This window comes from Lissotriton vulgaris, chromosome 1_1, assembly GCF_964263255.1.
Source record: "Lissotriton vulgaris chromosome 1_1, aLisVul1.2, whole genome shotgun sequence".
Classification (NCBI taxonomy): Eukaryota; Metazoa; Chordata; class Amphibia; order Caudata; family Salamandridae; genus Lissotriton; species Lissotriton vulgaris.
Window position 1 is genome coordinate 1,094,337,175 of NC_141685.1, and position 25,698 is coordinate 1,094,362,872.

The window sequence follows — 25,698 nt, forward strand, 5'->3', positions numbered from 1 at the left end:
CGTTTTGCCAAGAGCATTGCGATATCTAAGAATTTCCTGCAGGATTTAGGGATGTGTGGCGTGTACCCGAGGAGCATAAGTAATGGATCTATAAGTATGGGTTCCCCAGTCATTGCAATGAGGGCGTCATGTACCTGCTGCCAGTAGAGGCAAATAGGAGGGCATTCCCAAGCAAGATGCAGGAAGCCCGCATGCTCTGCATGGCAGCGCTCGCACCTGTCATTATCAGCCATCTGGAACCTGTGTTTTTTAACCGGGGTGTAGTACAGTCGCTGCAAAAACTTGTAATGTATTATCTTAAGTCTGCTGCTGGCCGATATTTGGGCCGTGAGGGTGCAGCAATACTGCCATTGCTCGTCGGTGAGCTCGGTTGCTAGGTCAGTATCCCAGTGTAGTCGAGCCCTAGCTTCAGGCATCGGGGCGCTTGTCCTTAGATGACGATATAAGACAGATACTAGGTGTGAACCATCCTGTGAACATAGCATAAAGTGAAGTGGAGACAGGGCTTCAGGTTCACTGGGGAACTCAGGCAGGATGTCCTTCATCCCTTGGCGCAGGCGCAGATAATAAAACGCATCGAGTGGAGTGCGACGTGAGTAGCGAAGAACAGCTCAGCAGATTTGAACTGACCATCCGAAAAGAGGTCGCCCCAACAGGTGATTTGTACGCGTTCACAGAGCAACCGGAAGCCACGTTCCTGTAGAAGCGCAAGTTTAGGATGATATGTCAGTGGTAGCCGAGGGGAGTATAGTAGGCTGCGAGATAGTCTCTTAGCTATTCGGCGCCATGCATCTAAAGTGCATGAGACAGAGGTATGCGGTGTCATTATAGATGATTCCGGACAATGGATGAGTCCATCTAGTGGGAGGGGATGTACGATCCAGTCCTCAACTGCCAGTTGAGGCATGAAGGGAGTAGGCGCCATCCAATGATAAGCAAAATGCGCTTGCGCACATAGATAATAAGCCTCAAAGTCAGGAATATCGAAGCCTCCCTTATCATATGGCTGAATCAGCGTGGACCATTTCAGCCGTGAGCCTCTGCCCCCCCAGAACAGTCGACATAGTTCCGACTTCAATGTTTTAAAGAAGAAGGCTCCCGGATAATAGGGGATGTTATGGAAGAGGTAGAGGAATCGGGGTAACACTATCATTTTGATAAGGGATGCTCTACCAGCCATGGAGAGCGGCAGGGAAATCCAGCGGTCCACCGATGCGGCGAGTTTCGTGATTGCCAGTCCGTAATTGGAGCGTAGTGTTTCATCTTTATTGCGCGAGATCTGTATTCCGAGGTATCGCAAATCTGATCGACACCCCTCAAGGGGGTAGTCGTGGGGAAAGTCGGCAACCGCATCAGTAAGTGGGTAAAATTGCAACTTGGACCAATTTATGTGTACTCCTGACATCCTGCCGAATACAACAAACTCCCTAAGTAGGGAATTGAGGGGTGTTTGACAAAGAGTGTCATATCGTCAGCGTATAAGGACACGTCGATCTGGCGCTGAAAGCATCGTATCGCACCATCACGATGCAGCTGCCGGAGTCTACAGGCAAGAGGCTCGACTGCAATCGCGAATAGGAGTGGGGATAGCGGGCACCCCTGTCTGGTGCCCCTAGAGATGGCAATGGAGTGCGAAAGGCGACCATTAATGAGGACCTTCGCCGTTGGTTGCGTATAGAGCAATTTGACCCAGGAGATAAAGAGCTTAGGGAAACCCATGCTTGCCAGGACAGTAAACAGGTACGGCCACTCGACCGAGTCGAATGCCTTGGTGGCATCTAGGAAAACTGCCGCTACTGGAAGGTCAGGGTGAACCGTGCGAAGCAGGGAAAACAGGGTACGCAGGTTATGAGAGGTGGAACGACCCGAAACGAATCCGGATTGATCAGGTAAGACAATTCTAGTCATTAAGAGGGATAATCTAGTAGCTAAGATCTTACAGTATTTTAACATCACAATTTAAAAGGGATAGTGGGCGATAAGAGTCGCAGGAGTTAATGTTCTTGCCAGGTTTCAGAAGCGAGGTAATGACGACCTCATGCATGGAACAGGGGAGGATGCCGTCAATCCGAGATTCCTCGAAGACCTCACGAAGGACAGGGGCCATGATGTCTATATAGGTTTTATAAAACTCAGCCGGAATCCCGTCTAATCCGGGCGCCTTACCGTTTTTCAGCGACATATTGGCTTCACGGATTTCATCTAATTCGAAGGGGGAAGGTAGGAAGGCCCTATCACCGTCACTAAGCTAGCAGAGAGCTACATCGCCCAGGAAGTCATTATACGGTACATCAGCAGTTGTAGCAGTGGTATAAAGCGTGTGGTAATGAGAAACAAAAGCAGTGAGCAGTTCGTCCGAATTTCTGACTGTGTGTCCCAAGTCGTCTGTGATTTTCAAAACCGTGTTGCGGTCGTGTGGGGTGCGCGTCATCACCGCCAGTGCCCTACCCGGTCTGTCCCCTTCACAGTATTTCCTAGCCTGCCAGTGTTTCCCCCTAAATTTTGCCTCCCTGTTGGCTTCTTCCTCGTATTTTGTCAGGTTGTTTCTAAACTCTGCATGGATGTCAGCACTGTTATCTTCCACCATCCGGATCTCTAAAGCCTTCAGCTCGCCATCTAGTGTGTGGATAATGTTTTGTATGTCATGCAGGGCCCCAAAGCTTTTGGATATGCAATACCCCCTGATTGTTACTTTGAAAGCCTCCCAGATGAGCTCAACCGAATCGACAGACCCCTTGTTTCTAGGAAAGAAAGCAGCGATTTCCTCTCCAAGTTCAGTGCGGAATATAGTGTCCAGCAGGGCCGTCGGCTGTAACCTCCATTGTGGCCTAGGATTATCCCATCCAGGTATTCGCGTGTGCATCAGGACAGGGCTGTGATCCGAATATGTCCTCGGTAAGTGTGTCACCCTCGCCACCCCCGCTGAGATCTCCCTGGTCGTAAGGAAATAATCCAGTCATGCCCATGTGCCTGTCTGTGAAGTAAAGTGTGTGCCCTCCCTCCGGGAAAGATGTAGGCATCTCCATATGTCCACCAACCCGCCTTCTGAGATCACGCCCCCCAGCGCTTCTCTGGATCTGGGCTTGTAATGCATTACTCCGTCTGCTCTGTCTAGTTGCGGTAGCAATGCCAAGTTAAAGTTCCCCCCCCCCCCCCCAGATAATGTGTCGTGACCCTACATCAACAATTTTGCCTCAGAGCGTAGTGAAGAATGAGGGCATATCAATGTTAGGAGCATAGCAATTAACTAAGGTAACAGTGTTGCGGCCCAACTGCCCCCAGAGCAGGGCGAAGCGTCCCTCTTTGTCCATTAATTCACCGCACGTTTGGAACGGCACAGTAGGTCTAATGAGGATAGTGACTCCCCTTGCGTAAGTAGAATAAGAGGAGAAGATTCGGACGCTAGCCCATTTACTAGCAAAGGTGGGACGCGTCTGCGGTGAAATGTGAGTTTCCTGTAACATGGCAATGTGGACTTGATGTCGGTTTAAGTAGGCAATCACATTTCGACATTTTTTAGCATTGTTGAGCCCTCTAACATTCCATGACATACAGTTTAATTGTGCATCAGTTCTCAGGTCCGCCATAATTTACGAGACATCAGACTATTGAATCCCGCTACCGTGAATGCAGTAACTTCTTTCTCACTCAGGTGATATGGGCTATCATGACACTCTATCGCTCGTCTGTCCGTTCCATGAGTAGAACTTCCCTGCCCAAACCACCTCAGCCCCCCTCCCACTACTGCATCCCAATCATGCCAGCAGCCGCCTTTCCCACCCCTACCCCTCCCTCCGCCCCCCCACAACTTCCACAACTCAATATTATGCATGGGGTATACCCGTGAGGGAAACAACATCAAGGGCACACAACCACTCCTCCCTCCGATAGCCTCCTGAACTGTACCACCCTTGGTGGGGGCCAGGGCAGGGATAGTGGTCCTTGGAATACGTTACCACTGGAGAGTTCAATTAGTCCTGTTCTGTAGTATAACATCCGGGCCCTCTGGAACCATGCAGTAAGGGTAGAGCCCAACAGTTCAGGATCACAGCAAGTCTGCTCATGCTGGCTGCACCTAATCATTGTTCATCGGCCGCAGAGGACGGGTCATCATCTGGATTTGCCTCGGAATCCCGACCATTCCTACGGGCTTTGCGGATCATTTTCAGGTAGTCTTCAGCTTTTTGTGGATTTGTGAAAAAGCGATGTTTTCCCTGGTGTGTCTCCTGCAGCCTCGCTGGGTAGAGCAGGGCATACTCCAGCTGGGCCTCCCGTAACTTCTTCTTGACAGCTATGAATTTGTGCCTCTCCTCCTGCACTAGAGGAGTAAAGTCGGGGTAGATGGAGAACGTGACACCATTGTAGTGCAAGAGCTGCTTTTAATGCCACATCACAATTGCGATAGTTCAATAATCTAGCAATAATTGGCCTAGGCGGCATGCCTGGCTTGGGGATAGGAGCCAGTGATCTATGCGCCCGTTCAACGATGAATTGAGGCGAGAATGCGTCTTCTTCCACCGATCCCCTGAGGAGCTTCTCTACGTAGAGTTCCATTCTGCCCGTGTCTGTGGATTCCGGAACTCCCGTGACGCGTATGTTGTTGCGTCGACTACGGGATTCCAAGTCCTCATTCTTAGCTGCTATAGTAGGTTATCCATGTGGGCAAGCTGTGAGGTATGGGATGCGGTGACGTCGTCATCTGAAAATCCGTTGTTCCGTTGTCGTGATCCGCTCTTCATGCTGGTCCACCTTATGTACTAGGGCGTCCATCCTGGAGGACATCCTGTCCACTTTCTCCACCACAGTGGCGAAGCCCTGCCTCATCTCCTGAAATAGGTGGTGTAAGTCAAGTTCCTTAGAGGGAGAGGCAGTGGGAGTCGAATTTGCGTCACTAGGTCCCGGCTCGGCAGGAGCCGTCCTCGTGCCCCTTTTCGCCCTTTCAAAGTTGATTTTTGTCTGGCGGTTCTCGGGGCGCACCATCTTGCTTCCGGGCCTCACGTTTCCCGTAGCCACAGGGCCCACTGTCACTGCCGTGCGTGTCTCCGAGCCGAGTAAGGCGCCGCAAAAATAGTAGGCACACCCCGAGGCGAGCACGACTACCAGACCACGCTCAGTGATCCTTAGTGTCGGGAAAACCCCTTATTCCGAGAGAAACTGCACAACAGGTTATCCAAATCGCCAGCAAGTGCCAGGGCAGCGATAGTGCATAGGGGGTATTCACAGATAATAGTCCATAGTGGTCAGGGCCCATTAGCATCCGGTGCGCGCTCTCCTCGGAACATGCGTGGCCAGCGCCGCCAGAGTAGGTATTATCTCCGAAACAGTGGTATGTGGCGGAAGACGCCGGTGATACCACGCAAGCTGTCCTATGGTGAGCTCCGTCTTCTTGATAGCGCAGGGACGCGGTCAGTGCAATTGATGACCCACACCAGGGCGGAACAGTGCCCAGTGTAATCTCCCCAGCCCCTCAATCTGCCAAAAGTCAGTAGATTCTGATAAAGTGTTAGGGCCACAAGGAGTGCAGGCTCGTACATATGGCAGCGTGATTCACAGCGGGGTATCAAGCGCAGCGTCTTTCTGTTCACCTGCCTCCCGGCAGGGCGCCGGTACAAGGCCACAAACAGCAAGATGTAAGCCTCACCTCCTCCCGGTCAGCTGCAGTGATAGTACCGCTACCCCCAGCAGGTGTCCGCTATCCCACGTTGACACCGGGGGTCGGGGCAGCGGTGCCGGTATTTCACCCGAAGGCCGCTCCGCAGTCCGAGCCGCGCGGGGATCAGCAGCACACCTCTCGGCCGGCTCACTCGCCTCCACTCAGTGCCGGGCCGAAAACAGGGACAAGTGAGCGTGGGCAGCAGGCAGTACAGCTCAGCACGCGGGGCCAGAAATCGATCGCGGGACCAGGCGCCAGGTTCACCCCAGGCGCTGCAGCCAAACACGCAAGTAGGGCCCACCGCCTCGTGGCAAGCACCGGCCTCGCTGACCAGCGTGCTGACCAGCGGCCGATCCTCTCACCTCGCGGGCTCCGAGGGCTCTGCCGGTAGACTTTGCCGGGCTGATTTCTCGGTCTCAGGCGCCGCCAGCAGTCCAAGAATTGAGTCGATCGTAGCGGGCCTCCTATTGCATTGATTGGCAGGTTTAATAGGACATCGCTCCCCAGTAGTGTAGGATAATTGTAGGATTATGCTCCAAGGAACGGGAGCCACTCAGCTAGGCAGCCATTCCGTGTGTGCGCCTCTAGCGCCCCCTGAGTGTTTGATTGGTTCAGATGCTCCGTCCATTACCACCCCCTTTGTACCGCTTTTAGTCGCCATAAGTGTGGCAGGGTATGCTCAGACGTGAGTCCCTTGCTCACTTTGCCACTGGATTCAAGCAAGCCGGGCTGAAGACGTCTGGAAAGCCAGAAACCGGTCCTCGGAAGCTTGTTTCCGGTCCAGGGAAGGCATGGCTTGGCAGTTCGGGCTGGACTGTTCCCATGAGGCACAGGGTCAGACTGATTTGCATATAGCCATGTCTGAACTGGGGTGGCAGAGTGGGCTAAAGAACAGTGATGGATTAAACCCAGATCTTTTGACTGGGTGTGAGTGTTTGATTGGTTCAGATGCTCCGTCCATTACCACCCCTTTTGTACCGCTTTCCTCGGTTGTCGGCGTCGTGAAATCTGGTCGCTAGTGTGCGGTGGGAGATGGTGTCGAAGGCAGCTAGGAGGTCCAGGAGGATGAGGGATGACGTTTGGCCTTGGTTGAGGAGGCCGCAGATGTTATCGGTGGCGGCGAGAAGGGCGGTCTTTGTGCTGTGGTTGCTGCGGAATCTAGATTGGGAGATGTCCAAGACGTTGTTGGTTTCGATAAAGTTTTCTTGCTGGGTGCTGACGGCCTTTTCAAATACCGTGGCTGCGAATGGAAGTGAGATGGGGCTGAAATTCTTAAGGTCAGTCGGGTCTACAGTGGGTTTCTTCAGGAGGGGGTTGACTTCGGCATATTTCCAGTCATCTGGGAATGTGGGGGTCTCGAGGGAGCAGTTGATCGCCCAGAGTAGTTCGGGTGCGATAGCCGTGGCAGCTATGTGGAAGATGTAGGGGTGGGCAGGGGTGCTCCGGAGTGGATGCTCTTCATGGTCTTTGGTGTCTTCTGTTGTGAGCGGGGTCCAAGTGAGTAGGGTCTGGTGGGTGGCGTCCCTGGGGGCGGGTGTAAGAGTGATGCAGAAGTCCTGGTTGTCGAAGTTGCCGTAGAGTGTCCTAATCTTGAGGTGAAAAAGCGTGCTTAGTCTGTTGCAGAGGTTTTGTGAGGGAGGGACAAATGTTGACCAGAACCAATGCAGGAAGCCCGGAAATCAAAAGGAAACAATATTGATTTACTATAAACAAAAGTAATTTCAACTAAAACAAAAAAACACAGGTTCGTGGGATAACTATGTGTTCGGAAACCTGGGAAAAAACATATCATCCCCACCCTCACAATACAAACGTTCCCAATAGATTATAAACATTACATTAGAACTACAAAAGACACATAAAATAATATCCAAAATAACACATGACTATTACCAAACTATATTTAGGCCTAAAGTACAACACTAATACATAACTTGACACAAACTAATACAAAATAAGCTTCAAAAACAAAACTGCAACTATACATCATACTAACTATATCTACTCACAACCCCCTGAACCCTGAAAACCATAAAGAAAAACATAACAAAGGTCTCATTATATCTGTTGACTAGCAGCAGGTAACGGCGACTAGCTCCACGAAATCTGACTAAAAACAACAGGTATAGTCTACAAAATACGATTAGCTGATAAACAAATGGCCACTGAATGGAAACGAAAAATGGCTGCAATACCCAAACCCCTGTGCACCGCATACATTTGGAAGCCTGCTCTTAAGCAGTTATTCATTTATGGATGTCATCCCCAACATGGTAGTGAGGGATAATCTTGCTAAGGTTCCCACATTAACAAAATATAAATTATGTAACGCATAATATTAATAGCTCTAAAAAATATTAAGTATTAAAATATAGTATTATTTATAATAAACTAAAAAAAAAGTATATAAATCCTGTAAAATGTGAACAATAGTTGTCAATTCACCACACAGGAAAGGGATGGCCGGAAATTCAGTCAGTCAGTCAGGCCTAACATAACATCCTACAAGAGTATCTTCAGATATTTGAGGAGACAGCTCACTCATCAAATGATGGCATGTTCCATCATAGGTGCCCCCTCTCATTCGGGTAGGTAGATACCACATGAATGGGCTCAACCAAAAGAAAATCAGCTCAATCCAGCACGGCAGAGGAGAGACTACATAGGTGTGGAAATAAGGCACTGTAGCCTTGACTCAAGTGTAACTACAGGGAAATACCAATGCCCGCTTAGCCGATGAGGATGGATCAGGAACCAAATAGGGCTCTGTAAAGTTGCTGTGACAGGTAGGAGGGCATCATGCCTCCTTGTTAGATAAACACCTTTAAGATAAGAAGTACGTAGGCAGGGTGTCTTTAGCCCTGAAGAAAGTTGAGTGAACCACATGGGCAGATTGCTTTTAGTTGAAACATGTAGGCAACATAATATTTGGATGCAGAAACAATTGTACTTCATGACACAACCATACTTGATTTTTTAACACCGACATGGGGAAACGTTAAATAAAGAAAAATTCTTTATTGACCCATAGTCATTTTTAACTAGAACTCTGCACTTGTCCAGAGGAAAATGTTATCATGAGCTATGAGTTTTTGTTTTTGATGAGCCCATTCAGGTGGTATTCCCATACCTTAATAAGAGGGCGCACCTATGATGAAGCATGGCGTCATATGATGGATGAGGTGCCTTCGCCAATATCCAAAGATACTCCTGTAGGATGTTCCATTAGACCTCAAATAGAAAACGGACTGAATTTCAGTCCATCACATTCTTGTGTTGTGAATTTGTTGTGATTAGGAGAACGTGAGAAGGCTGAAAGATATCTCTCTTGTTCTTCATTGGTTTGAACGAAAATATTTATGTACCATTTTTCCAAAAAAGTTTAGAAATATAAGTATGTTAAAATGTTTAAAAAATAAAAGTTTTATTTGTGAAAAAAGGTGTAATAAATGTTGTGTTACAATAATAAAGAAAACTTTTTATTTTACATTTTTTCAAGTATATATGTGTTTAAATAAATGTAAACACATTAAATGAAATCTGAAAGTATTTAATAAATAATATAAAAACATGACATGTCATTTACTGAAGAAAAAAAAGAAAAGAATACTGTTTTAGTGTACAATGTTGAATACTAAAACTTTACATCTAATATTCACACCCTAATGTAACATATCAGGGTAAAGGTGTTGGGACACTAAAGGGGTCACATTAACTATTCCAACACCAATCTCAATCAAGTTGGTAAAGGTGCAGGACACTAAAGGGATCTCATTTACCCTTCCCTCTCCAATCAAAATCTTTCTTGGGAAGGTGTAGGACACTAATAGGATCACATTTACTATTTATTCACACTCTAATCAGAATCGTTTTCGGGAAAATGTTAGACACTAAAGTGGTCACATTAACTGTTCAAACTCCAACCTAAATCAATTTGGAGAAGGTGTTGGACACTAAAGATATTAGATTATCATATTTAACTATCACTTGTAACAAATATCATAATCAAAAACACATTAAACTAATTTGATATTCATATTAAAAACATTTTGTATGAAACAAAAACACATCAATACATAGATATACTTACAGATTATATAATAATAATGACATTATTAAATACATTAATTTAACACCACACATTTAAAAGAAAAATAGGAAAATATAAAACAAAATATATACTAAACTATAACCAACATAAAAAGGTATAGTAAAAAAATATTTTGCTATTTAGTTAAAGCCAATAACATACCTTAACAAAAAATGAAACAGAAAACTCAATTAAGAATTAATTGTTAATATTAAATCTCACACTTTAAAACGGATGTAACCGTATTTCTAAAATTAAATTTACTCATTTTATAAATGATTTCAAAAGGATAATCAAATGAATTCTAGTTCTACAGTAACAAGCAAAAATTACAATTTTCTTAAAAATGAATGAACCAAAAATTAAAATGAATGTATTTGAAGCAATCATTAAACCATATGAACACAAAAATAAACAGTTAAACATACATACTTTAATATTTTTAATACAAATCAACCACAAAACAAAAGATACATTAGAATCAAAAGAAATAAAATAAATATAATACAAATTGTTAATATTTTACAATTAATTTATATTTACAACTAAGCACAACATATATTAAACATTAATATAACAAATTTAACGATTAAATGAATAATTTATAATTCAATCAATGAAAACAATATTTAAAAACTAATTCTGAAAATGAATTCTCATACAATATAAAATATTAACTTTTAGTTTCTAAATGAAACAAATATAACAAATATAAAAAAGAAATCTTAAAATATTCATATAAAAATAAAATGACAAATTTATTTCAACTACCTTTCCAACTTTTCATCCTATAAACCAAAATCCTGCTGCTAAAATGTAAGAAAAATCTAAATACTATATTCAAACAAATGTTTTAAAAATAAAACTAAAAAATTGTATTTTTACAATAAATAAACAAAACAAAAAAATGTTAGATTAATAATTGACATAAAACAATAAACTAAATACAAAAATAACAAATTAATCTTAATAACAATATTATGTACAACATTTCTGCTAACAATATTTTTTGTGATTATAATAAAAACATCACTTAAAACCATATTTTGGACAACAATATCTTTATTTCATAATATTTTTTATTTGATATTTTGTTCAAACACTCTAAAGATAATATTACTGAACCTGTTAATGCGGCTGAATGTGTCAGCGCTGTTGTCTTAGCTAAAATGCAAAATGGTCAACTCAGATTGTGCACCAATTTGTGCTCACTTAATAAGAACATTTTAGTTAATTGTCAACCTTTACCAAAAATTCAGGTACTACTTACTACCTTGGGTGGAGCTAAAAACTTAAGTAATATTGATCTGAAGGTAGCCAATCATCAAGTTTCATTAGAAAAAACGTTGCAACTGCTCACCACATTCATTACTCATTTCAGTGTTTTGAAGACGATACTTCCTTTCGGCGAAGCTTTAGCAGCTAGTGTTTTTCAAAAGCTTATATATCATCTTTTTAAGGATGTTCCTGCGGTCCAGACCTTTCAGGACAATATGCTGGTATTTTCCAAAACTGATCTAGAATGGATCACCACTGCTTGGCAGTTGGATTTAGCACTTACAGCATGTCAACTTGTGGGCAATTGTTTAATACTTGCTATTTAGTAAACTTGCCTGTTCCCCCTACCGGAAGGGAGTCTGCATTTCTGGCACTGGACAATGCTCAGAACATTCTGCCCAACAGTTGTTATATTGGTTCCTTAACATGCCATGATGCTCCATTCTAGGCCTCTTTACTCTTCTGAAAACTGTTTTTGTCTTTGTTTCAGTTAACAAGCAATGATAGCACATGGTACACTTACACATTGATGTTTAAAATGGATTCACGATGGGACATTCTGCCAGACAGTGCCCTCGAGATAAGGTTTCAGGAAAGCTTCCTAAGTTTCCTCTTCAAAAGAAAACAGATGCTTCGATAGTGTAAAACCTACATAAAATAACATTGTGGTTGAGTCATCTGGGGCCAACATTTTAAGGTACTGTGAGCAGCATGTTGCACACAGGCTACACACGGGGTACCACTGTTGAAGTAACAAGAAACAAATGCTTTCGAATAATATCTTCACTGACCTCTTTATGACATTCATCCAGTATGCAGTGCACAAACTGCTCAGACTTCAATTCCACAATCAGCTGCATGAGAACTACACAAGATAAAATACAGTAAATAAAAAGCAGTTGAATACAGTTCAGAAATAACTAAAGAAAAGATGACATACTGTACAACAGTGCTCTAGCATAAACATCATCCAATATTATCATGCTTTAGAATCTGTATTATAAAATACCATGGACTCGATCAAGAAAGGCACAAAATAGATTCCAGGGCATTTGAAGGCAGACATGCATCAATCGACCAGATCACAAAAACCATGCAAATACAATAAGAAAATAACACAAACAAAGACACATTCCAGTGGTTATGCCTCAATGACAACAAAAGCACACCTCCAAGAATAAGTTACCAGACAGCACACCCATTCGCACCCTTCCATATATGACTAATGGCACTTAAACACCCTTTCATCCAGTCTCAGTAATGAATGTTTATGTATGTGTAATTTTGGTTCTCCATCATGGGAATCGTCACTGAACACATGGAAACTAAACAGCTCTGCCAATGTATAAGGTCTGAGAACATTTTACAACATAACATTTTTTTTTAAACATGCATGATTGACCTAAACATTTCTAAGGCTTCCTTTGAAAACTCCAAAGAAATAAAGTGGGCACACAGAGCAAAGCCTTACAGAGAGAAAAGGGGCAATGTACCTTTAAGTCAGGAGCAGACCCTGCAATCCCAAAAGGGCACAGCTTTGGCAACTGACTGGTAGCTCATTTTGAAGTGAGACATTAAGATCTTCACGACAGTGATTCAACAATGTCAATTGTTTCTGTTTTCCAAGGAGGAGCAGGAGCTGTTCATTAATTCAGTGCATATAAAAATAACTAGGACAAAAATACTACTGTTCCCATCCAGTTTCTGGATGGGGTATATGAGATCTCCTTACCCGTCGTGTCAGTGTAAAACTGTGACATTTAGAAATTTGAGCACCATTGGTGGGTATTGCTGACACATGGAGGCACAAGCTTAACTAGTGGAGCATAACTCATATTTTGAAGAAATCAGGAGACGTCTGGATACCTCTGCCCGAACACTAATGGGAAGGACAAAGAAGAGTTACCTTTGTGAGGGTCTGGCTTTTAATTGGTGCTCTAGACTGTGTTGTAACAGAATCCTATAGGCAGAATATTTTTGACATATCATTTGTTCCCGAATTTAGTTTACAAATATATTGTCCCTTTTTATTTTTTTATTAAGTCAGAAAGGAACAGCACTGTAAAAATTGAAGAATTAACTCCCATTTCGTACACATAGGATATGCAGCAATACAATACAATACCAAATCCAACTTGGATGGAACAACAAAGTATGATCTGACAGAGAGTACCAAATTTGAAATTAGACTTGAACTAAAAAGGCCCTAAAATACAAAACAACAGACGTTACCCTGAAACTAAGCATAGTAGCAATACACTAACAATAGCTATAGTTAGCTTTAACATTAATCTGTGGGGGGGGGGGCTTGGCCAAGATGGCGGCAGAATAGGACGTGCTTTCCAGTCCCTCCGGCGTTGCCTGACATCTAGCGTTGTATATCGCCCTACCTGGAGCCCATCCACGCTGCTGACCGTGTGCACCTGTGCCCTCTTGCTGTCCTGGTCCCGGCGCTGCCCTTATTTCTGTGCTGGGTGACGGTGTTTGCCGATTGGAGCGGCGCGGCCCGGACGTCTCCTGGGCCCGGCGCGCCTCGTGGTGCACAGAGTGAAGGCCTGTATGCCGCGGTGCGGCACATTGCATGCTGTGGGTCTGAGCGTGGAGCGTGGAGCGTGGAGCTGAGAGTGGAGCAGCCGCTGCTGGGCCCGGAGGGACGCCGGTATCTCTGCGGCGCTGAGGTCTGCCCCGGGGAGGCTGGTGTGGTGCGCCAGCTCCCGCTGAGGTGGCGGCGGTCGAGCGCCCCGGACGGGGGCTGCCTGATCCCGGAGGTGAGGAGTGAGGTGGCGGTCGACTGGAGGCCCGGGACTAGGTCCGCGAACCGGCCGAGGGCGTGAGGCCCACGCGAGTGTTGCCAGCGGTGGGCCTCTATACTGGTGGCAAGTGCGGCCCCTACCTGGTTTCGGCTGCCCCCTGGGCCGCGCTGCGGTAGTTTCTGCTGCCTGGTTGGGGCCTGCTGCTTTGGGGCCCTGCGGTGCTTTGTCCCGGACCTTCAGATCGGCGTGCGGCGCATAGGTGGGCCCCCCCTCACTAGCTGGAGGGCACAGTCACACGCGGCTGGAGTGGGGCCTCATATCGGCCCGCATTTCGGCAGGTGGCACTTCCCTGGTTCGGCGCTTCCCTGCTTGGCCTTCCCCCACGTGTTGAGGACAGCAGTACACGGAAGGGCCTCATTGGAGATTTGGGCACGGTGCCGGGGGGGAGAGTGCAGAGAGGCCCCCAGAGGTGCCCGTGAGAGGGCTTGTCGGCAGAGAGGAGGAGAGGGGTGAGGCCTGGTGACAGCCTGCCTGAGTCGTGGCTTCTGTGGAGCTCGTGGGGCCTGGGTCCAGTCTCTCCTAACTGTAAGGACCTTTGTGGAGCCCGTGGGTGCCCTTGATAGAAGTGTGACGGCGGCGGCCTACGCGGGCCCTGTGCCATGGCGGGCCTCTGCAGTTGGTGGTCCTGGGGACTGCTATCCCACGGCACTGCCTAGGCGAGGAGCTTGCTGGATAGAGGAGGGCGCGCAATCGGCCCGTGCGTCGGCGAGCTGCGTTTTCCAGCGTTGGCCCGGGTCTGGGCTGGGCGGGGAGGTGCTGGTGCTGCTGGAGCCTGTTTGTGCCCCACTGGGCCCTCGGCAATGCCGCTATGTCGGCTACTAGGGGCAAGAAAGATAAACCCCTGAAAGACTTGCTACTGAAGACGGCGGGTCGGACTGCCTCGCAGTCAGATCCCCACTCCGCGCAGCCCGACGATGTGGATGCGCCGGCGACTAAGGCCTTTATGCTGGAGCTCTTTGCTGCAATCAAGGAGGACATCTTGGAACTCCGTTCCCAGCTCTCCTCAGAGGCCCGGGTGATGCGGCGAGACATCAACGCCATTGAGGAGAGAGTGGCGACCCTGGAGGAGCATGACCTGAGCACTGTCGATGAGATCCACCAGCTTCAGCAAGACGTTCTTCGTCTGACAGAACAAAACCTGGATTTGCAGGTGCACACTGAAGACCTAGAAAACCGCTCGCGGAGGAGCATCAGTATCCGAGCGCTCCCCTGGAAGGGGATAGCCTGCGGGAATACGTGGCGGCGTTGTTCCGACAAATCCTTGATGAGGGGGATGAGCTGGACATCCAATTGGACCTCGTGCACCGCGTTGACTTGCCGAGGGGTGCCAAGGCCCCTCCACCGGACATTCTGGTTTGAGTGCATGACTTTCAGATCAAGGAGCGGATTCTACGCAAAGCGCGAAATGTCAACCCGGTGCAGTTTAGTGGGCACCAGCCCGCTCTCTTTCAAGATCTGGCGGCCTCTACTCTTACCAAACATCGCAGCTTCAAGCCTATTACTACCTACTTACGGGAACAGGGCATCCCCTACTCGTGGGGGCTCCCGTTTTGCATAATCTTAAAGTTCAAAGGTAAACTTCTGCACCTGCGCTCACTGGAGACAGCTTATGAGGCGGTAGGTTTAGAGAGGTCTGTTGCTCAGGCTAGATCAACCGGGTCACCTCGGCGGCGCAGACGCTCCACGGAATGGCAGAGAGTGGGAAGATCTCCTCCACTGGGGAAGCCTGACCTCCGCATCAGTTCTCCGGGGGCTAGGCGTAGGTTGGGCCCGCACTTCCTGCGCTTCCCCAAGTGCTAGTTGGGCTAGCGCTTCCCTCCCCCTTAGGGACTATGGGTAGGGATCTGAAAATTGTAAGCCTGAATGTTAGGGGCCTAAATAACCCTGTTAAGCGCGCGGCCATCCTTTCTCTATTGGAAAATGCAGACGGCGATGTGTGTCTGTTGCAAGAGACCCATCTCCTCCCCAAAGATACTGAGGATGAAAGACAGACGGTTTCCTGTGCAGATATGGTCCTCGGGTCCAGCAAAGAAACATGGGGTGGCTATTCTCTTTAGTGTTGGGGCGCATTGCAAGATCATATCCCAAGTTGTTGATATTAGAGGGCGTTTTGTAGCTGTCCGGGTTCAATGGGGGGGGGGAGACACACTTGACAGTGGGGTCACTGTATGTGTCAAACGAACGCCAAGAGCCCTTCCTGAAGGCGTCTCTCTCCGAAGTGCTAGCTTCCCCAGATAAGTTTGTGCTAGTGGGGGGGGGATCTGAACATAGTAATGGACTCGGGGCTGGATAGGTCCGCGGCGCGATCACACCAGGGAGGGGCCTTGTCGCAGGGGGAGAGGCAATGGTTTCAAGACGGTGACCTGAATGATGTGTGGCGTGTCCAACATCCCCTTGATCGGGATTATACTTATTACTCTTCAGCCCATAAAACTTATGCACGTTAAGATCACTTTTTGTCTACAACCTCTCTTTTGCCCCATTTGTCCGCAGCAACTATCACCCTGTGCTCTCTGTCAGACCACGCACTTATCTCAGTTCTGCTTACCTGTAGTGGGCAGCGGCCACCATCGTCTGGCTGGCGTCTCCGAGATTCTCTCCTACACTCGGAGTCTGCAGCCACTCGCATCAGAAACGCTATCACCCAGTACTTCGCTACCAATGACCAGGATGGTGTGTCCTTAGCGTCAGTATGGGAGGCCCTCAAGCTGCTGGTTCGAGGGGAGTTTATTGCGCTGTCTGCGACTTATGCTCGGGTGTGTAGGGAGAAGTGTGCGGAGCTAGAGAAGGAGGTGGGTGACCTGAAGGCGATACATAAGAGGACAGGGGCTCCACGCGTATGGAGGGAGTTGGAAACGAAGATAAGCAATCTAAAGCACCTTGACCTAGATCGAGCGGAATATGCCCTTTTGCGCTTGCGACACAAGTTTTTCCTTAGCGGGGACAAGGGGGGCTGGATGTTGGTGCACAGGTTGAGGGCGCGAGCGCAGCAGTCAGCCATTCAATCCATTAGGGACTCTCATGCAGTGGAACATACCACCGATTCCCTCATTGTAGAATCCTTTCGGCAGATTTATCAAAACTTATATCAGGGGGAGGCTTTGGACTCCGAGCGGGTGGCTGCCTACCTGGCATCTTGCAGCGTTACGCCTCTTCTTAGGGTCTCGGAGGAGGCTCTGGATGCTGAGCTACGTATTGAGGAGGTCATATCTGCGATTGCGCGTCTGAAGCTGGCCAAATCCCCGGGGCCAAATGGCTTCTCGGCCATCTTTTACAAGACGTTTTGTGTGGAGCTGGCTCCTTTTTTAACACGCCTTTTCAATTCCTTTTTGGAGGTGGGGGAGGTGACCCCCTTCCATGTTGGAGGCTGCCATCGCAGTTTTCCCCAAGCCCGGGAAGGACCCTGCGGAGTGTGGATAGTATCGCCTGATATCGCTCCTTTACATTGACGCCAAGCTCTTTGCCAGTATCTTAGCAGCGCGACCCAGCCCGTTGGATGGACGGCATCATAGACCCGGAGCAGGCGGGCTTTATCCTGACGCGGCGGGGGGGAGATAACACTGAAAGACTTCTGCACCTCACGGATCTAGTCCATCGCTCTCGCGCGCAGGCCCTTTTCCTATCTATAGATGCGGAGAAGGCTTTCGACCGTGTTGATTGGAAATATTTGTTTGCAGTATTGAAGGTCTTCGGTTTGGGGGATAACTTTGTGCGATGGGTCGGCTGTCTATATGCGGCCCGAAGGCGGCGGTATGGGTGAATGGATGCAGATCTACCCTTTTTCCTATCACCAAAGGGACGCTGCAGGATTGCCCCTAGTTCCCGCTGCTTTTTGCGCTCTATATGGAGCCCTTTGCTCAGCTGGTTCGGTCCAACGGAGGTAGAGCGGGGATTCAGTTTGGTACGGATATGCACAAAATCAGCTTGTATGCTGATGACGTGATTCTTTCGCTTACGGTGCCCCATTCCTCCTTGCGGCACCTGTCGGCAGAACTTCTCGAATTTGGCAAGGTAGCGGGATTTAAAGTTAACTTCTCCAAATCGCAGATACTCAATGTATCGGTCCCTGCTGCTGAGGTACATGGATCTGCAGCAGGACTTTGCCTACTAGTGGGTTCACTCCGATATTTCGTACCTGGGAATCCGTCTTACCCCATCTATAGCAAGGACGGCTTCCCTTAATTACAAGCTGTTAGTGGACCAAACAGCCAAATCGCTGTCAGACTGGTCCCGTCTCAGCCTGGCCTGGTTCGGTCGGCTGGCGGCAGTTAAAATGACAGTGCTCCCTCGCATCTTGTACCTCTTTCAAATGCTCCCTTTGAGCCCTCCGCCTGGTTCCCTCCAGAAGCTACAAGGGCTTATTAATAAGTTGTTATGGAACCATAAACGACCATGGCTTGCCTTATCACTGATTACGGCTCTTAAGTCCAGTGGTGGGATGGGTTTCCCTTTGCTGAAGGCGTACTTTCAGGCGGCCTGCCTGCGGTACGTCCTTGAGTGGAATAGGCCCTGGTCCAGTAAGCATTGGAATTTCATGATTCAGACTGTAGCGGGGTGTAACATTTGGCGCTAGTTGTGGCTCCCTCGAAAACACAGAGCTTGGGATCTTTACTCTTTCCCGGTGTCGTCGCCGACGTTGAAAGCGTGGGACCAATTGGCGCAGCATAAAGGTTGGACTACTTTCCCGTCCCCTATGACGCCCATTGTAGATAACCCGGCCTTCCCGCCGGGCTGTGCGTCCCCGATCTTCCAGCGCTTGAAGGAAGAAGGTTGTAAGAGAGTGGGTTCCCTCTTTGATCTTGATGGCCGAGTTCTGTTCCCCCTGCTTTGCCTTGACTATTTTTCTCTCTTGGAGTCCGATGCTTTTCCTTATGCGCAATTAGCGCATTGGGTTACTCAACCTCCTAACATTGCGTCTATGTCCCGTCCTTTGACGGCTTTCGAAAGGTGGGTAGTCTGCAAGAAAGATGATCGCAAACCTATATCTGACTTGTATGCTATGATCATGGCGCGTCCCAAAACTTCACGTACAAAAGCGCAGGTTCGCTGGAAGACAGAGCTAGGGCACCCGCTGTCACGTAAGGAGTGGGAGCAGGTTTTCTACCGCGCGCACCACACCACTGCCAACGTAGCAGGTACAGAGTCCGCCTACAAGGCGGTTACTTATTGGTAATATACCCCAGCCCGTATTAAAGCGTGGGATCGGAAACACTCAGGCCTCTGCTGGAGGGGGTGTGGTTTCCCGGGCACCTTGACACACCTTCTGTGGCACTGTCCGAAGCTAGAGCGGTATTGGAAGGTGATCCTTGACGACTTAGACAATGCTTTTCAGATCACATTCCCTTGATCACATGAGCATGCGCTATTAGGGCTTACACTTGTGAAATCGTATCCCTTGCGCTCGCTGAGGGGTAGACAAATCGCTCTGGCCTTGCTGGCAGCGCACCTAGTCATTCTTGCGCAATGGCGGTCCCCAGACTCACCTGACCCGAGGGACTGGGTCCAAAGGCTTTGGCATCTTTTCGCTATGGAGTGGCTATCGCTGCGTATGGACGGAAAGGGTGCGGAATACGTGGAATTGTCGGGCCCATTTTTGCATCTTCTATCTAGGTACTTGCCCAAAGTATTTGCAGATTCTTCAACTTTTTCCTTTGGAGCCTTGGGGTCCTGCGAAGGTGGTTTGAGCAGCGCTAAGGGGGGGCGGTGGGGAGTATAAGGGGTAGATGAGACTGATGTGGAGATGGGTGGTGGGCGGCGGGGGGGGAGGTTTGGGGAAGGGGGGTTTCCTTTGTCTTTGTTTGAACTTGTTCTTGTACTTAAAAGCGGTAGGTTTGCGTTTGCACGGGCTACTCATCACAGCATTACATCTTCCCTCGCGGGGTCGCAATCCGGGGTGTACGCTGTGTCAAATGCTTTTGGATCTTGCTCTGCCGGCCAGCGGATGTAGGCAGTGAGTTGTGTTCTGAGTTGTTATACTGCTCAATAAAAACGATTGATTCTAAACATTAATCTGTGAATCCCAATTGACGCCCGCCCATATTCTGTTGAATTTCTTAAGCAAACAAGTGTCCCTAGTTTTGGCCCGTTCAGATTCAGACTCAAATATTTGCCATATAGCCGCCCATCACTCAGTGACCCGCGGCGGGGTCGGAGAAACCCATGCTCTGGCAATGCAGACCCTGGCAGAAACAATTATTATGGACAGCAGCCATCTTAACCCAAGATGACATTCCTTTCTATGGGCCTTATTACGAGTTTGGCGGTCCCATGGTCCACCCTATTGGCGGTGTCCATCCTAGCACAGTGAGCTCGGCGGTCTGATTGCTGTATTACGAGTTGGCCAGATCGGCTTTCCGAAGACTGCTGCCGAACCACTGGCCCCGCCAACCACACCAAGCACGTTGACCCCATGAGGATGTGGGAGGCTTGAACGACCAGTGAAACCGCCCGCCTAATTAAGAGTTGGCTGAAAGCCGGCGTAATCATGGAGGTCCAACCACCACATCCACAACAGCAACACTGGTATTGAACAGGCACACTGTACAAAAATGGACATGTGTTTGCAAATTTTATACAGTGATTGTGATGTGTCCATTGTGTTGTGTTCCACAACACCACCACCTCAACAAGATCACACCTATTAATCTCTTTACACACATAACTTTTGCCCCTTCTCTCTGGTCTCCCACGTCACTACTGCTCTTCACTTATAATACAGTTTATCATTTGTCAAATGCTAGTAAAATGACATTGAACTGATTACAACTGCCATGACGCCTTGTGATTTTAACTTGTTAAAGATCTGTACGGATGTGACAGTAAAATCACATGCACCTCCTCTGATACAACTCTTTACTAGACTCGGACATCAACCACTTGAAAAGGCAATGTCAGTCATTGAGAGTACATAGAATCAGTGTGAGAATCATTTGAAGGGCCCAATGGAAACACTCTCTTCAGGACGGTTGTGCCCCTACCACAGGGGTTCCTGAAAGCCACTACACTTTGTACATGCCTGACAAACCCTATGTGCACTGGACCTGGGAAGTGAAGTATATCAGGGACAACCAAGTGCATAACCAAGTTCCATGACTGTGAAGGCAATGGGTAAGTGAAACTTAGGAAAGCAAACACAGAACTTATAGCATGTGGCACACATCTAGCCGAAGTAGCATTAAGGTACCACACTGCAAAATGGGCACATGTCCATGCAGAACTGCACTAAGGTATGACAAGTTGACACATCCATGTGTGGATACACAGATTTCTAACTTCAACATATCTAACACATACCCAACCTACATCATTGCAAGAAGGGCAAGCTAAATGATGTTGACAGTGGCTAGGCTAAGAGGAAATACTTACCACATAACAGGTCACCCAATGCAATGTCAGCCCCATCCGGATGTCAACCCACATAGACATCCATCCAACATTTACCCTTGTTCTGTCTAACTCCAGCACTGGCTCACAGAGCACATCATACAAACCCTTTCAAGTCAAACATAGCTTTATTCTATTTTTGTTTAAAATCATAAAAGCACATTACAATAGATGAAAGCAATAAAAGGCAGTTCGTAGATTCACAGCAGATAAAAACAGTTCATAAATTAACAGCAGGTAAAAACAATCCTCCATGCAATTCAATAAATTTAATTTTCAGTATTTTTAAAGAAGATATTATAACATAGAGGATCTGCACCTAATGATACTCTTTAAAAACAGGGACTGCATAGATAATCATTTCATCTTGTAACAATTGTATCTTGATAAAAGCGGGCCTACATTGTCTCAATCCCCAGACTTTTAACAAAGGTAATAAAAATCTTTTCCTACTATGCGAATAAAATTTACAGAATAAAATACAGTGTATAGATGATTGCAAAGAAGAATCATCACAAGAACATGGCATTAGATTTTTTGCCCAATCATTGATGGTTGGAAAGGTGACCATTCTAAAAAAGGTCCCTGTTCTCATGCGGGCTAGCAGCATTCTACTATAGCTAGAGTAATTCGATGACAGATATAGCTGTGTGCCCAGGCCATATAATAGGTATTGATGTTGGATGACAGACACCTTCTTCCTCTCTATCTGCCCGCGTTGTTCTTCCAAATGCTCAAGACAAACGTCCTTAAGGGCTTTTTTGGAGATGGAAGATAGAGTGGAGGGGACGTTGTAAAACTCAGGATGGCCTATGTCTAATAAAAAGTCTTTTACATAGTCAAGCCAATGGATATGTTTTGCCCCCTGCTGTTTGACACAATCCTTAATGATGGTCCAGTTAAACTCAGTTTCGGGTGTTGTCCACAGTTTATGCCATAACAGGACTGGGGAAACCTTGATTAAATCTGTTATGTAGACCAAGGCAAGCTCTTTATGACATACATAGCTAGAAGTGGATTTAGGGACAGCCAGCAGATATCTCAGAAAGGCATTTTCACACATTTTAATTTCTGAGGAATCTGCAACCCCCCAGATACCTGCCCCGTGAGTGGTGGTCGATACACACTTAGCCTTATAGATGTCCAACAGGACGCGTTTCGGCCTGCCCCCCAGTCTATTTGCAAAATGTTTCAGAGCTCTCTTTTCCACTTCTAGATCTTGCTTAAATGTAAAGGAGATGGAGTGCTTCTTTTTAAAATTGAAGACGATTCCTTTTATCTAAGTAGAGAAATGGAGTGCACATTTTATACTTTGGCATATCCCATTCCTTAGAGGTGATTCAATCCAGTTTGAGTTATGCTCTATTCACTAATTTGTGGACATAGAGCGTATATGATTTAAAAAGCGCAAATTAAAAGCTGCTGCGGGGCATAGTGATTTAAAGGCTTAAGTCATGTTGCTTTATAGACAAGGTTATAAGCCCTCTTTAAGTTAATCTCGTTTTCAGGGGTATAACGTTCATGCAGACATTGTCAGTTTTATGCAATTATCACGATGTCTGCTCATGCTCAAGAATAGAGTACACCCTCTTAAGGTTAATCTCATTTTTAAGGGTAGAAAGCCCATGTCGACAATCTCAGTTTTGTTTAAATATCCTGATTTAAGTTCATGCTCAGGGGTAGAATACGCCCGAAATCACCGTTCTCTTACCTCCGTGGATTGAGCTCCTCGCCGCCTGCCTGGTAACCCGGTCTCCAGCGTCAGATACTGTGCTTGGAGAACCGGTTCCTTTTGTACTCTGCGGCGGTCTCTTTCAATTGAATAACCGCTTGCACCTGTGTCAGTTCTAGTCGGCGCTGTATAGTCGCCATTTTGGTAGTTTATTATCTATATTCCTTGCCTGGTAGTGCCTATAAGCAAGGAGGGACTAATCTAAAAAGATCGAGTGATTCAAAGAAGCAAGGTTCCAATTTGTTTTCATACGGCGCTTGCTATCGAAGAGTTTATGTTACATTTATCTTTTACACGGAAGCCCTGATAGTAGTAAATTATGGGCTCCTATGGGTATTTACTAGGACTTGCTTCTAGTTTCGAGTCCCGGGATTGTGTCGCCATTTTAGTAGTTTTTTGGCATTATTACAAGGGCGGATATTCTATGGGATATATTACTGCCTACAATTGCCCGGGGACTAATAGCAGTGTAATTCATTTATGCACAACTTTCGATTCTAGTTGGTTAATCTGTTTCGTGATTTTATGGAGGCTCTCAAGCAAGCGTTTTTGTTATGGAATTTTTATAGAACTTACTAGCCCGCGGACATATAAGTCTACAGCGGGGCGTGTTATCGCTATGTGACCGTCGAGTTGACACGCCATTTTGGTAGTTTAGTCGAAGTCTCCGCGGGGATGTGTATTCTCAGGGCTTATGACATCTATACTATGGTACCTAACTTACTTGTTTAGTTGTGGTGCATCTTAATCTATTAACCAATGAATCATGTTTTTATTATACCTAGTTCCTTTCTCTATTCACGATAATGCATGTTAGTCTAGTCACCAGTTAACCTGTTTTTTCAATTCCTTTATAATACCCAGTATATAGTACACATTAAATACACCTATTCATACCTGAGGCTTGCGTATGCATGAAGATCGGAGCATATGGAGTGGATATTTAGTGCAGGAATTTGATGATAATATTACAAGATTAGATATCTATAGAGATGGTGGCTCTTAAATGAAACCGTGCTCCCGATTGTCATCATATGGTCACCCCTTACATTCTTATATGGCTACACAGATACAATCAAGTACATTATGTGGATCGTTGTTGTAGTAATACTTAAAACCAGTGTGAGACCTAATATTATAATCTAATAGTGAAATCACATAATATTATTAAACACCACATCGTTTCTGGCAAATAATAGATTTGGAATCCATGTCCCATTCTGATAGAGAGTTTAACATTTTACATATGGACTGATCCACATTCATCGTTCTATCGACATATGTGTTTACTAACACAAATCTACAATTAGGCCTTTAGTTATTTAGATGAATGTAGTGATATTTATCATACATCTTGACAATGAACAATCTTGCATTGTCAAGATGTATGATAAATATCACTACATTCATCTAAATAACTAAACACATATGTCGATAGAACGATGAATGTGGATCAGTCCATATGTAAAATGTTAAACTCTCTATCAGAATGGGACATGGATTCCAAATCTATTATTTGCCAGAAACGATGTGGTGTTTAATAATATTATGTGATTTCACTATTAGATTATAATATCAGGTCTCACACTGGTTTTAAGTATTACTACAACAACGATCCACATAATGTACTTGATTGTATCTGTGTAGCCATATAAGAATGTAAGGGGTGACCATATGATGACAATCGGGAGCACGGTTTCATTTAAGAGCCACCATCTCTATAGATATCTAATCTTGTAATATTATCATCAAATTCCTGCACTAAATATCCACTCCATATGCTCCGATCTTCATGCATACGCAAGCCTCAGGTATGAATAGGTGTATTTAATGTGTACTATATACTGGGTATTATAAAGGAATTGAAAAAAGAGGTTAACTGGTGACTAGACTAACATGCATTATCGTGAATAGAGAAAGGAACTAGGTATAATAAAAACATGATTCATTGGTTAATAGATTAAGATGCACCACAACTAAACAAGTAAGTTAGGTACCATAGTATAGATGTCATAAGCCCTGAGAATACACATCCCCGCGGAGACTTCGACTAAACTACCAAAATGGCGTGTCAACTCGACGGTCACATAGCGATAACACGCCCCGCTGTAGACTTATATGTCCGCGGGCTAGTAAGTTCTATAAAAATTCCATAACAGAAACGCTTGCTTGAGAGCCTCCATAAAATCACGAAACAGATTAACCAACTAGAATCGAAAGTTGTGCGTAAATGAATTACACTGCTATTAGTCCCCTGTCAATTGTAGGCAGTAATATATCCCATAGAATATCCGCCCTTGTAATAATGCCAAAAAACTACTAGAATGGCGACACAATCCCGGGACTCGAAACTAGAAGCAAGTCCTAGTAAATACCCATAGGAGCCCATAATTTACTACTATCAGGGCTTCCGTGTAAAAGATAAATGTAACATAAACTCTTCGATAGCAAGCGCCGTATGAAAACAAATTGGAACCTTGCTTCTTTGAATCACTCGATCTTTTTAGATTAGTCCCTCCTTGCTTATAGGCACTACCAGGCAAGGAATATAGATAATAAACTACCAAAATGGCGACTATACAGCGCCGACTAGAACTGACACAGGTGCAAGCGGTTATTCAATTGAAAGAGACCGCCGCGGAGTACAAAAGGAACCGGTTCTCCAAGCACAGTATCTGACGCTGGAGACCGGGTTACCAGGCAGGCGGCGAGGAGCTCATTCCACGGAGGTAAGAGAACGGTGATTTCG

The 25,698-nt window shown here is 46.2% G+C and overlaps 1 protein-coding gene across 1 annotated transcript in view; it reads right to left on the reverse strand.

The window, feature by feature from the left end:
• Nucleotides 1-25,698, reverse strand: part of MEI1 (meiotic double-stranded break formation protein 1) — a 3,731,473-nt gene that overhangs the window by 3,411,635 nt on the left and 294,140 nt on the right. Inside the window, exon 4 of the mRNA XM_086963480.1 lies at nucleotides 11,813-11,886. Coding sequence (XP_086819606.1) covers nucleotides 11,813-11,886 — 74 coding nt within the window. The remainder of the gene's footprint in view (nucleotides 1-11,812; nucleotides 11,887-25,698) is intronic.